Source organism: Pyrus communis, chromosome 7, assembly GCF_041283825.1.
Source record: "Pyrus communis isolate YQ-2024b chromosome 7, ASM4128382v1, whole genome shotgun sequence".
Taxonomy (NCBI): Eukaryota; Viridiplantae; Streptophyta; class Magnoliopsida; order Rosales; family Rosaceae; genus Pyrus; species Pyrus communis.
In genome coordinates this window covers 23,937,773-23,952,356 of record NC_142571.1, presented here as the reverse complement: position 1 = coordinate 23,952,356, position 14,584 = coordinate 23,937,773, and the positions used below count along the sequence as shown (strand labels likewise).

At 34.3% G+C, this 14,584-nt stretch overlaps 2 protein-coding genes and 1 long non-coding RNA gene across 4 annotated transcripts; 2 read left to right on the top strand and 1 right to left on the bottom strand.

Moving 5' to 3' along the window:
- The first annotated feature begins 5,458 nt into the window (after window positions 1-5,458).
- Window positions 5,459-6,868, top strand: LOC137735403 (uncharacterized). The gene is made up of 3 exons (XM_068474829.2): window positions 5,459-5,685; window positions 5,811-5,916; window positions 6,509-6,868. Exons 1-3 carry the CDS (start codon window positions 5,650-5,652, stop codon window positions 6,649-6,651), a joined length of 285 nt encoding a protein of 94 aa, XP_068330930.1. The 5' UTR covers window positions 5,459-5,649; the 3' UTR covers window positions 6,652-6,868.
- Window positions 6,869-9,690: 2,822 nt separating this feature from the next.
- Window positions 9,691-11,267, top strand: LOC148695926 (uncharacterized). Its single transcript, XR_015964070.1, has 2 exons — window positions 9,691-10,667; window positions 10,796-11,267. It is a non-coding gene; the product is annotated as an uncharacterized LOC148695926 (long non-coding RNA).
- A 906-nt stretch (window positions 11,268-12,173) lies between these two features.
- LOC137735068 (glutathione S-transferase DHAR2) lies at window positions 12,174-14,584 on the bottom strand. Of its 2 annotated transcripts, XM_068474437.2 has the most exons (7): window positions 14,406-14,584; window positions 14,210-14,300; window positions 13,904-14,047; window positions 13,313-13,430; window positions 13,057-13,197; window positions 12,284-12,401; window positions 12,174-12,231 (listed from the first exon to the last, which is right to left on the bottom strand). In XM_068474437.2, the coding sequence occupies exons 1-6, from the start codon at window positions 14,461-14,463 to the stop codon at window positions 12,312-12,314; spliced, it is 642 nt and encodes a 213-aa protein (XP_068330538.1). In that variant the 5' UTR covers window positions 14,464-14,584; the 3' UTR covers window positions 12,174-12,231; window positions 12,284-12,311. The 2 variants fall into 2 exon arrangements, with proteins under 2 accessions (XP_068330538.1, XP_068330537.1); XM_068474436.2 differs by having other exon boundaries at window positions 12,174-12,401.

The following is a 14,584-nucleotide window of genomic DNA, read 5'->3' as shown; positions in this document are numbered from 1 at the left end:
GAACAAACATATAATGAGTGTTCATCCAAGTATTTAACAAGATTCTTATAATTTACTGAACAAAAATAAAAAATAAAATGAAAATTATTGATTTTCTGTTTAAATGGAAGTCACGACCTAGCGAGTTTAGGTGAAATAGATAGACGCCTAAGAAAGTTTAGGCGTCGTTTCTTGATTTTCAAACCCCTAATCATTGCCCAGACAAGCTAGGTAGCGTTAGGCAGGTTTCTACTGTGAATATACTTAAAAGTTTTCGATGTCTATTTATGGTCGAAAATATCCTAAAAACTTAAAAACGGTTTTTAACCTATTATACTAAACGTCATTTAAACGCCAAAATTCAATCTAGTAGCTAGCTACTGATTTATTGTACGATGGCAAGAAGATAAGGATAAATCCGTTGATCATATAGCTAGGGCTTAGAGTCTAGTGCTAGATACTGGATAGTTCATAGCCAGAAGTTTATGATCACAATGCACAATTCGTTGAATGGGAATACAGTGATAAGGCTGAAGGTAATAGTTATCGGATAATTGAGAGCGGGTAGGGCCCAGCCGATAAATAAATTGAGCCAACAGGATTCACTCCGAATCTTAAATATTCGTTTAGCGTACATGATGCAATTAATTTTTATCAAGTATGGTTAATGTTTAATTTTAAATAAAAATATTTAAAATAAGGGAATTTTAACGAAAAGCTCACGGTACTGTTTACTTTAACGAAAAACCACATTTTTACATTTAAAAGTTCATCGTAATACTATTCATTATACCCTTTATTTTGTTTTTGTCATTAAAACTCAAAGTTTTCAAACCCTTTTCATTAGTTTTTCTTTAAAATAATTTGTAACCACACGATTAACTGATCTTCAGAATTCTCACAAAAATGATCTGACGAGGATCCGAATTCTAAATTGAAGGCTTTCTTATGTGTTTTTATAAAAATAAAAAAAATAAAAATAGAGGAAAAACCCTTCGAAGTTCGAATCATGAATTTTTACTGCCTAGAAGCATCCAAATTTCGAGTTCAGTACTATTCTCACATAGATATGATGAATATTTGTCTCATATCTCGATCAGCAAGGAAGGAGGAACTTTCTGCGGCCCAATACGCAGTCTACAACATTATACTCTTAACTGTTTCAATTATTGGTGCTCTTACATGTGTATATATACACACACACTAGCTTTCATGCATGCACTTGCGATTATGCAGAAGATATTTTTTTGAATCACGACGTGCTAAGCGCAACTTACAAGTTTTAAATGTATTTGTATACGTAAATTGATAAAAGAAAAGTCAAATATTTGAAGTAAATGAATAATCTTAGAACATGCTAGAAGAAACCCCTCATAAACCAATTAAAGCAACTGAATTCACATAATAAAATCGTTCTTTATAGAATTTACATTAAGAATAGAGAAAATAATATTTAATAAACAATTGACTGAATCACATTATTATTAGCCTATTGTGAGGCTAAGCCCACCCCTTCCCCTTGGTGTAGATAATATCGTTTGTTTAAAAAAAAATCATTTGACAACTAATTTAATCACATTATTATCCACGTGCAGAAGACATTTCTTATAACTAGCATTTAATAAGCAATTGATTGAATTACATTATTGCTAGACCATTATGAGGCTAAGCCCACCCCCTCCATCTTAGTGTAGATAATATCGTTTGTTAAACAAAAAAAATCATTTGACAACTAATTTAATCACATTTTTATCTGCGTGCGAAAGAGCTTTTTATAACAAGCATTACACTTATCTTAAGATGTTTTGAACGTGTTTAAAAATGGAGAAAATAATATTTAATAAATAACTGATTGAATCACATTATTGCTAGCCCATTGTAAGGCTAAGCCCACCCCCTCCCCCTAAGTGTAGATAATATTGTTTGTTAAAAAAAAAAAAACAATCGTTCGACAACTAATTTAATCACATTATTATCCGCATGCGAATGACCTTTTTGAGAACCGGCATTACACACCTCTTAAGACTTTTTGAACGTGCTTAAAAATAGAGAATTGAATCACATTATTGCTAGCTTATTGTGAGGTACTAATTATAAAAATAATAAAAAAAAACAAAAAAAACACACACACACACGCAAATTAATTATTTAAAAAAAAATACCATTAAAAAGATGATAATACCCTGCCTTATTTGATGCATTATTTTGGAAAGCCTTTAAATTTTTTTGTTTTGGGATCATTTTTGTCCAATTATTTTTTGTTGAAGCTTGATGACACCAAAACACTATTTACCTTTTCTTCTCTCTTTATATATAAATATAATATAATATAATAATAGATAATAGATAGATACACATGCAAAAGAAATACGCATGGCTATTAAAAATTCATACATTGTGTCAATGGGAGCTGCAATATATATATACTGGATTTGAATCTTCTGCTGAGCCAATGAAGAGGATCTTCCTGACCAATTATTGTGGGCCGTTGAATTTTCATCTAACGGCTATAATTATTATAACTTTAAAGGGATTCCCCTATTTGTAGCCGTTAGATACAAATCCAACGGCCCACAATGGTTGGTCAGGAGGATCCTCTCTATTGGCTCAGGAGAAGATCCAAATCCATATATACTAGCCGATGAGCACACACTTTGTGTGTGTGAACAATTTCATTTTATTTTATTTTATTAAGAAGTGTGATTAGGTTTTAAAATTTTTAAAAAAGTATGAAAAAAATGATGATGAGACAATTTCTCTTAATATTACATAATTACTATTTTGTTCTCATTATGTAAATATTGTGTATCAAAAGTGAGGGTAAAATAGGAAAAATAGGGATATGATTGTCATTTTCTCAAAATATACAAAATTACTATTTTGCTCTAATTATGTAAGTATTGTATATCAAAAGTGAGGATAAAATAGAAAAAAGAAAAGAAAAAAAGATAAACAGTTGATAAGAAGCGTTCTCTTAATATATATATATATATATATATATATATAGTCATAGACTCATCTGATTTTATTTATATATTTGCAAAAAAAACAAAATGATATAGTGAACTAAAAGATGTGCATCGTCAAATTAGATAAACAAAACAGCCCCCGAAAGTTAAGATTCTATAACTGTTTTGGTGACCCCCATAAATTTTGTGCTCTTTCTCTGTAGATTAAGCAAGACAAGACAGTGAGCTGATCACCGCATGTTCATCATTATTTGCATTTAGCTTTCTAGTGCGGTTGCAAGGTAAATCCTTCGTCCGAAATTAAAATACCACTCACTAAATTAGAGGAACTACTAGACACACCTACATTTTCTATTTATCCGTCCACTTTTTTTTTTTTTTATTTTCACCCACTATTACAAATTAAAAAGTGAAAACATTATTTTTTCTCACTATTGTTCCCAAATGACCTTCATATTAAGAAGGAACGGAGCCATAAATTTTTTCTAGTGGGAGCAACCTTATTATAGTATGGTTATACGCAATATGATGTTACGGATGGTTTCCAATGATGATGTATCACAATTCCAATATTACAAAAATTTCAATATAATAGTGAAAAGTGGCAAAGTGATGAGAAAAATATAAGTACATGATAGGTGGAAGAGGGTTTTCTCGGTTTGAATGACAAAACAAGAGCACTATTGCTCGTATAATATTTGATATAAAGTATGAGTATAATGAATATATGTTGAATATTAGATACATATATTTTCGTCAAATATAACCCGTATATGTTATATAATTGTAGTTTGCAATTAAACAAACGAATTACTTGATTGGAGCATTTGCCCCAAGTGAGCCTTTCATTGGCTCCGTCCATGATATTAAGCACACAATCCAGTTTTGCCTCTCGTCGCCGTCTTCTATTTGCCCCCACTCTTTCAGTATTGCCTCTGCCTCTGCAAAACCTGTACTGAAGCACTCATGGATATCTCCATAGAACAATTGCTTGGTAGGCATATCAGCTCTTGGGATATTATACAGGAATCATACTGTGTTGATTTTAGGATTTAAGTACCTAAGTTACTCTCTAACTTTTTAGTGTCATTCTAAATTGATCTTAACCTTTTTAAACATTCCAAACACCTGTTGAAAATGTCACATTGTTAAGCCCCAATTCATTTTTTGTTAAATTAACTAGGGCTTAATTTGTCTCCAACATCAATAAAAGGTCATGGAAGTATGACCTTCACCAAGTACTGTACCACCATCCCCTTTAGGCCATCACCTCAAAACCCAATGCACAACCACAAACTTCATCCTACAACTTAAGCTATCAACATCGAGAAGAAGGTTCTGGAGGTTACTGAAATGGTATGGACTGCCATGATGTGGCCACCACCTTCACCGCCCACAAAAATGAACTGGAAGCATTACTAGCCGAAAATTGGGGAATGAGGAAATCAGCTTCTTGAAATTATATCTGAATTTTTAACCTTATTATTTGTTAGGAGATTTCCAAATCTTCATTTTTGTTTTCCATTTTATTTGTGAATTCTTTTTTCATCTTCATGTCTATTTTGAAGTTATGTTTATTATTATTTTACTGTCCAAGTAAGCAAATAAGTGAAATCCATTGTTGCCACATCCACATTTAATGAAAAAATTAACTGAGACTTAACGAATGTGACATTTTTAATAGGTTGAATACTTATTTGGAATGTTTTAATAAGTTGAGACCAATTTAAAATGAAACTAAAAGGTTGGGAGTTTCAGATACCAAATCATTAATTTTATAATGGTGCTACTGCTATATATCCAACAATCAGCGGATGCCATGTCTTGGTATGGGCAAAGTTTGTAGCATAGCAAGCAGAGAAAAATCATCATGAGAGCTGGACGCATATACAATTGTCAAAATCTCAGAGATAGAGAGTCCATTGATTTATTATTAATGTGTCAAGCAACAAATTGTTGACTTAAGCTGAATTAGTTACTAGTCAAGTAAGTGTGAAGTTCTATCACAAAAAAAACTTCAAAAAAGATTTTTATTGCGTTAGGTTTTAGATAGGGTGCTCTTCAACAACCACCACATTCACAAGGCAAACCAATTACCCTCATGCATATACATGATCTCTTGAAAGAATTTGAGAAATTTTCTTTTGTAGTTTAGGGGTGCCAAAGCCAAGCCAATGAAGGTCGATAGAGATGATTGCCATCTTCATCACTGATCTTTGCTAAAAAGTTGCTAATATGCCTTATGGTTTGTCTGTTTGGAAGAGATTTGACTAGGGTTGGGACCCATTGATCACGTGGAGGAGGGGCTGCCTAAATGCGACTTGGGACAAAATACTGCAGGACAGAGGGTTAGAAGACAAAGAAATGGTCATTTACAAATCTCCTCTAATCCTCTCTCCACCAATTATAATCTATCTCCCACGTGGGACGCCTCCATTCCCCAACCCACTACGGCTTTGTAGTCTGGCCCCTTTGCCCTTTTTATTTTTCTTAATAACAATGTTTTTTGCATCTCTCTCCCAATCATATGACTCTCAGTCTCTCAGCTCCCTGCGATCTCTAGCCTGCTAACTAAGCTTTGTATGTATATATATCTTACATAAACAAATCCCTCAGTCCCAATCATATTATACTCTCTCTTGTTTGTGTGGTTAAGTTGCAGATAGAGTTCGACCTAATTGAGATCATAGAAATAGAGATCATGGGAGATTCTTCATCAGCATCATACATACGCATGGTAACTTATTCAACTTCGAGTATAAATATATACATATATAAAAGCTACATGTGTTCATGTTATGTTTTGCTTAATTGGTTATGATATAGGAGATGATGGTTGTGCCCTAATTTGAAATACTGTAGGTGCAGCACCTGATAGAGAAGTGTTTGATCTACCACATGACCAAAGAGGAGTGCATGGAAGCTCTTTCTAAACACGCAAACATCCAACCTGTCATCACTTCTACTGGTTATAACTCTCTCTCTCTCTCTCTCTGCAATATAGTCATACTGTCATAACATGCATGCAAGCAAACGAACACCAAACCTGTGCACCACATAAGTTCTTGAGGCTGCGAGTAACCAAGGGATGCATGTTTGTAGGCTGATCATCATCCGTGAGTCAAAATTATTGTTCTGAAATTGACAAACACAAAAGCTAATGATTCTTCTAGTAAAACTGTGACATTAAGGCATCTGCACAACTTTGGCTTAAACATATTATACGGGCAGCTTTAAAATAAGATTAATCCGTCGGAGGCTTGCAATTACTCTAGTGGTTAAGAGTGTACTAATTAACCCCAGTATGTCAGAGATTATTAATCGAAATTCTCACCCTCTATATCTTTTGTTCAAAAATAAATTGAGCCAAATTCGAGTATGGTACCATGCATCTTCAACAGTCTCCCAAACGGTAAGTTGTATATATGTAGATAGCTAGCAGTGATTAAATATACGATCTTAACCTAGTTGGTAGATTGTTTGACGTAAATCTTAGTTATAGTACGGATCATAAAGTAGTGAAGATCATATTCATTGATATATGAATGATTGTGGTGCAGTTTGGAATGAACTGGAGAAAGTGAACAAGGAGTTCTTCGAGGCGTATGAAGAGTCTCAGAACAAAGGAGATCGAATGTCAGAGGAAGAGACAAGCCAATTGATCCAAAAGATGATATCGGATTCCAAAGATTCCGACGACTAGTTATTTACGCACTCATGCCATCGATTTGTCGATCGAAAGCGATCTCACCTTGGCGTCTGCTTTCTGGTTGGTAGCCTCAGATATGTGCAGCCAAACTACAATGGCCAATAAGATCGAATGATCGTCTTATTATCCGACCCCATGCACAGATACATATATTTATGTATGGTATTATTCTCTGTATGAAAATAAATAATAATAAAACCACGTTTAATTAGGGCTCGTTTTGATAACTATTTTTATTTTTATTTTTCTCAGATATAGAGAAAATGTAGATGGAAGAACATATAAATCAAGAATGAGGAATAAGCAGGGTCATCTCTGAGATTTCAGAGATCCTGTGCGAAATTTATAAAATGGCTCCTTAAGACCATCTCCAATGGTTGGGCTAAAAGCCAAATGTTTTAGCATGGAAAATTTAGCTTTTAGCCCAGAAACAGCTTTTCTACTCCAACCGTTCTAGCCTAAAATTTTAGCCCGGGATTATTAAAGAATGAACTTCGGCTATTTTTTTGTTAAATTAATTTTTTTTAAATAAATATGTAGACTATCATAAATTAATTTTATGAACATTTTAATCTAAAAAAATTTAAATTTCGATAAATATTGGGTGAAATCCACTCCGATTTCTGGGCTAAATTTTGGGGGAAATTTGGCTTTGGTTTAGCATTTAGCATTTAGCCCAAATTTTCCCCTTGGGTTGGAGTGGGTTTGGGGGAAAATTTTGAGGGGTAATTTGGCTTTTAGCCTACCATTGGAGTTGGTCTAAGACATTTAACAACATTGTTTTTTTTTTTGGCCCCCGCCCGCGGGGGGGGGGGGGGGTGTGGGGTTGGTGGTAGATCTTGTTGTGCAATCCTCATAATTGTTGGTGGCAAATCTCGTTGTGCAATCCTCAAAATTGTAAATTTGTCTTTTCTAAATATAAAAAAATTGAAGTGTCGATAACAACTTTTTTTTTTAAATTTTATTATATAATAATGCTATATATCAAGTAAAGCTTTAAAGTTAGAGTTTTTGAAGTTTTTTTTTCCTTCTTGTTTGGCTGTTTAAGGTTGAACTGCTTTTTATTATTTAGTGAACGTTATATTTATAGCTCTTTTTACTTATTATTTGATGACATTTGTAAACTTATAATTAGTGAGTCTTAAAATTTGTTTTGTTTTAAATTATTATTTATTTAGCATCAATACAATTTCCTACTTTTTCAGGAAATTGAAAGTTGTCTGGGCCGTTTTACTCTCTTTCAAATAGTAGATTTTTCAACCTTTTTTACTCGTGCTAGTGCCCCTAGAAATTCTTGGATTTCTTGCAATATGAGATTTAATGATATAACTCTTATATTCCTCATTTTTATATTGATAGGGATCCCATTCATTCTTAGATTCCCGTCACTACAGATTGATTGTCCCTACACCTTTCAAAATAAGTGTGGTAGAAGGAAGGAGGGAGAAAATGAACCTGGAATTAATGTGGATTTCTTCCGCATCTTTACTTTCAATCTTTTTCGTCCTTATTCATCCTTCATTTCTTTCTTGTATTCTTTATGAGTGGTGTTATCCACACACTCATTTTTTACTCTTCACACACCTCTCTCAATTCTGACCGTTGAATTGAATGAATAAAAGAAGATCAATACACAAAAATTAACAAGGATGTGTTAGAAGTAAAAATTGGTGTGTGAATAACACTACTCTTTCTTTATTTCTAACTTAAAAATAAAAACTGAATCTGAAAAAATCAAATGATTATCAAACGTGCCATGATTTTCCAATTAATGTAATTTACAATGCAAGAGGAGAGATCACATTGTACCACCTCTCTAATTCAAGCATAACCTACTTGTATATCGATAGACACCACTTTATTAGAGAAATAATACAATGTGATATCCTTAGCATTACCACAAGCACCAAATACATATGCTGAACAAAAACTAAATAATAATTGAAGTGTCACAAAAAGAAGTTGGATAAACTTTATTATTGATGTTAATTGTTTAGGGGGAGGGTGTATAATAATGAACCGGATCCTCATTCCTCCAATCACGTTCGTTCATCATACGTCGTGCAGTCATAAATTATTATAATTTTTTATTATTTAAAATTGAATATAAACTACTGAAAACTAGTTACACGATATACGATGAACGAACGTGATTTAAAGATCACCAAAATCCTTACAAAAGAAGATCCGAAGAGGATCCTCATTCTATAATAGTGAAGCAAATAATGCGGGGACTCCAACATTGGGTGTCGTCGTAATCACATAACTTCCTTTTCTTTCTTTTCGTTGTTTGTTTCTTTGTTTTTTCACCATCTTAGTTTTTTGTGAAAAAATCTCGACTGCCCCATGTGGTTTTAGAAGAATAAGAATAAATCTTTCATAGTCATTGGTTAATGCAAACACTTACAGGTTGAAAAAATGTAATGTTAGGGAGATTAAATTTACAAATCAAATCATGTGTCATTAATAGAAAATAAACACATTAATCAATGGTTAAGTAATAATCTAATTATTAACTTCCATGTCATTTAGTTTATAAATTTAGTTTCCCTAATTCATTGTCACTTCTTGAGTACAACTTTCAAAAGAAAAATGTCAAATACAAATTTGAAGGCTTACGTGGCAACGTTAAATTTTATTTGCTCCAACCTATATGCTTTTTTCTTATTCAATTAATATTTGTAAAACCCACTCTTCAAAACAAATAAATCAAAACTAATTTTCAAGATTTATGATAGGTGCATTATTAGGACCCGCATAACAAAAAATTAAAAAAAATAATTTGACATAAAATTTTCTCATATGTGAAAATTGGCAGCACACAATCTCTACGCAATCAACATAGAATTAATATATCAGTTGAAACTTTTATCTACCTTCAAAATTTTATTACGTGATATTCACTTAAGAGTTGACATCTCTAATATTAGAAGGTCAGCAATCAATTTTAGTGTCTCAAGACTTCTCCAAAAATAATTAGACCAAAATAACCTGATCGTTAAGGGACTCGAACTAAACTGCCACAAACTGAGATAAAATAGAAAGTAAAAAAGATAGAAATTGAAGTGCAAAAAGGAAACCTGGTTGTGGAGGACTCGAGAGTAAACTGCCGCAAACTGACGAAAAAGATAAATAAAACTCCCGAGAACTCACAAATCCACATTGAGTAATTCACAAATCCAGCATTAGAGAAGGAGGGAAGAACATTGGTTGTTCCTGCTACTTCGAATGGTTTGAGTAAATTTTTGTTTTCAATTCATGCTACGACGCTGCCAACAGTTACTAGACTCCAGCACAAACATAAATTATGCATCTATATACATACTGATTGGATTCTATCAAGCACTTTTGAAGAAAGCCATTTCATGACTCTTGAGAATCCAACTTTGTTTTGCAGGTTCTCCCTTTTTTTGACTAAAGAAAACCTCATGGCCTCTTCCCATTCGTGCTTCGCCTACTATGTTCATGGTTACATTCTGCAATCTACTTGCTTATTCCTTCAGGAACTTCTCATACATGAGTGGTCTTCTGTCCTTTTCATTTGGTAGTCAATGAAACTTAATCTTTTTTTTCGTAACTCTTTTTGCTTTCGAAGTTTCCTGCTCGGTTAAATATTTGTACTAAATTCTTCATGTTGTTAAGATTGGGTAAATTTAGGGATTCATGATTGGGTCCGTGGTTGAAGCTCTGGAAAAATAGCTTAATCGGATCTACAAATGGGAGGAATACCTTTTTTTATTTATTTATTTTTATTTTTTAAGGAAACGGTAGTAGTATTCATTTGACAAGTCAGTACAAAAGTTCACTCAGGGCAAAGAACAATCCAGTAGGATACGAGGAGGAGACCCTAACCACTCACAACACTGACTCACAGGTAGACCTAACCATGCAAGACGATGAGCCGCCCCGTTGGCTTGACAACGAATTGGGTAAATGGAACTTCAATGATTGACGGAATAAGCACTTTGATATCCTCCACAACAAATGGGAGGAATACCTTGCAGCAGCAGGTAAAGTTTTATTTTTATGTACAGTTTTTAAATTACTTATGCATTTTTTTTATTATCTATTTTGCCCATATTCTGCATTTCAATTGTGTTCATTTAGTCTGCATTTTCTGTATTTTTCATTGGCATAGGTATTGCAGCGCCTCATTTTGTGGGTTTTTGTAATTTTTTTGGTATAGTATTTTTCTGATTGTGGTCTAAGGAGTTTTTGTGTAAAAGGAGATGTAGTGTTTATCTATTTCCCAACCACCTCCCACAGCCACCCAGCTATTCTCTCAAATTCTTCTTTCATTCCCTCTCCCAGGTTTCCACTCCACCATTTTCAGAGATCAGAGATTGGTGTGGTATGAAAAGGGATGTGATATGTGAGAACTGAAATTTTACTTACCTCCATTTTTTCTATGCTTTTTGAAGAATGGGTTTGATAGAAAGGAATCTAATTGCTCTGCAAATATGGTCGTGCCTCTAATTGTTTGCTTTCTCTTGGGTGCCTGGGATTGTTTGCCTTTGCTGCCGTCCGACTAGCGACTAACATTTTTTAGAACATTATCAAAGATAAAATGTATCTAGAAAGATAAATAAAGTCATTTTTTTTTAAAATAATACGTGTATTATAAGAATGAAAAATATGCAAGTGGCCGTTTATCATAATGATGGAGAGATGTTGAGCCCTTGCATGACGGCATGAGTTCAAATTCCGTCATTAGCTAATCTAATATAATCTATCGTTTAACAAAAAAAAAAAAAATTAAAAATATTCTTTATATGCTCAACTTCACTTTTTATTAAAACAATTTTTAATGTTTAAAAGAGATCTGTTGTGTGGAGCTCATTTTTAAAATATGGAAATATTTTATTTTTATCAAACATTTTTTTAAGGCTTATCTTAAAAGTGAAGCAGTTCTGGTCGAAAGAAAATTACCAAACGGGACCTTAATATGGGTCTCCTCTCTATCTCGAAAAGCACGTGCCTAATAGGCATTTATCTCGAGAATTACTGTTGCACTACTGAATACTGCACCAAATAACAGCTTCTGTTTTACCATAAGGGGCTCGTTTGGAAGAGAATAATAAATGACCATAATCACTACTCACATTTGTTTCTCCCCTAAAATCACGTTTTAAGTGATTATATAGAGAAGCATGCTTCTTTCCAAAAGTGATCATCAGAGAAGCACGGGGAAGGTGGTTCTGCAATGAAATGAGCGTAGAAGGAACGAAAATGTAAAAATCATTACCGAGGGTGAAAAAACAGTAGTTAGTCAACATACTCTGCATAGATGTTACCAAGTAATAAATGAGCACCTATTCAGGTTCTCTTTGTAAAGATTCAGAGAATCCTTTACTCGTATCCGTTCATTGTTAATTGTATGACCAATTTTCGTTAAATACTATTTATGTTTAATTTTAAATAAAAAATTTAAAATAATATATAATTGCACGATGTACGATGAATGAACAAGATTCGGGATCCTCATTCCTAAGTAATAGCCTTAATACTAATAATAATAGACGACTTAAATAAACACATTTATTAGACACGGGAATAACCCGATCGAGTCAAGTTTAGGTTCCAAGTCTGACATGCATAAGTCTTAACCCTACACAACTAAGCTTCAACAGATGAGCTCATAATCTAGGACCATTTCATGGATTCACCTTCGGCTCCCATCCTGCAATCACATACTTCTCTTCAGCAGGAGCGGTCTTCGCGAAAGATTCCCTTGAAAAAAGCAGCTGCATAAACAGTAATTTTAATGAGAGAAATCAACAGTGAAGAACAAGATCATCGAGCGAGACACATTTTGTGTGTCCGTTATTCTGGTAACAGCCTAAATGCAAGTAACGTCGATAATCTTATTTGCGGTACTGGATACTTTTCCGTCTCAACAAAGGTAACGCTCACTGTTTGGATTTAGGATTTGTGATGAATTGGGATTCCCGAAATCTTATGTACGCTCTAGTTCTTACACATTGAAGAATTGCATTGAAAATGATTCAATGCATCAAAGTGCACAAGCACATGCACATGGAAATCAACCAACATTCCCAAAACTTGGGGGAGAAAGGGAGAGAGAGGAACAACACACACAGGGGTGTTTTGAAGGGAGAGGAGAATTGCAATCTCCTAATCGCACGGGGGTTAAAATCCACAGAATAGTCCACAAAACTCACTATGCAGAACCACATCTTATGTGTTGCATCACGAATCACAACAGATAACGAACAGAAGTAAAAGGAGCTTCAGAACTTCAACCGTTCAGCGCACTCTAAAAACTTACTAGAACAAAAATTATCTCCTACTTAAAAACATATACACTGAACAATTGTTTAGTGGAAGACGCAAAATATAAAGCTCCAGTATGCAGCATCATGCATAAAAATCTCATACCTCAGTGTACTTATGGTAATGGGTCAAGTCTGCTGGAACAGTCCACTTCTTGAAATGACCGAGAGCCACCTTGAGATGGTACAGTTTTGGTGCCAAGCTCAGATCCGCAGCAGTGACCTTCTCCCCAGCAATGTAAGGACCCTGGTTTCATTCGAAACATATTACAAGTTACAACATGTTTCAAAGAAAATACAAAGAACACAACTTTTTAAAAGAAAACCTAACTCTTTCTTCTTTATGTCGTAAACGGACATACATGTGCCTTAAGATGCTCATCGAATGCCTTCAGTTCAGTAAGCAAAGCCTGTTCTGATCCGTCATTGGGATCCTTGCTCTTCAGAAATGTCACAAATGATCCGAATATCTTTGATCCCCTGCAAATTCACAACAAAAAGATCCCGAAATATTCGGCAATAAAGACATCCTCACAAATTCAAGTTTAGCAAAGCATCAATCCAACAGGACATATCAATTAAAGTTATTAGCTTGACAACTGAAAGAAATTCAAACATAAAGCAGAGGTTAGCGCTCTGATGTTTACCAGGTCAATAAACATTAATCAAATCAAATTAAGACAAAAGGATCAAGGAGCCTACAGTAACAAAAGAACAAATAAAGGCCTGCTTGGGACTGTTTCAAGGAGTAAAAGCGCTGTTGACAATGTTTTGCAGAAACAACTTGAAAGTGCTTCTGGGTTATGGAGAACTTCGGGAAGCACTTCCAAGTGTTTCTCAACTTGTTCATAATAAAAGCACTTCTAGCAAAAGTGTTCCTACATAAACAGTTTCCCAAACGGACTCCAAACAACAATGTGTGTGTGTGTGTGTATGAGAGAGAGAGATCATACACAGAAGCAAATTCAGCAGGAGTTTTGAGAGAAGGCTCAGGGTATTTTTCCTCAATGATCCCAACAATGACATCAGAATCAGCCACCCATTTGTCATCAAACTTCACCACAGGCACCTTCCCCTCTGGATTCACTTCCGTAAACCTACAAATCACCAACAAAACCCACAAATCGGATTCCTCAAACACAAAAAAATAAATAAATAAATAAAACACATCAAAATCCATTGAAAATTCAAAAATCACACATTTCCATCTATGCCTGCATGTATTTTCGGGCTCAAAAATTCTAAACAAAGAAAAATACCACTGGGGTTTGTCGCTGAGATTGATTAAGTGCAATTTGTAGGGCACTTTCTTCTCCTCCAAGGTCAGAAGAACCCTTTGGCTGAAAGGGCCTGTCAGAAACGAAAGATGGAAAATTTTACCAAATTAGCAAAATTTGATCAAACCCCAGAAAGGAAATCGAGGGAAATAGAGAGAAATGTGAAATGTGAACGTACAGTCGCCGAGAAGATGAGGGCCGCCGAAGGCGGCCTTGACAGCGACCTCGAGAGCCATCTGAGAGCAGAGGAGAACGAGAGAGTGAGAAAGAGTAGAAGTTGAAACTGAAAGGTAATGGCGTAATGGGGCTTTAACGGTGATGGAGTGAGACTTGATGAGCTTTGATTTAATATATTAA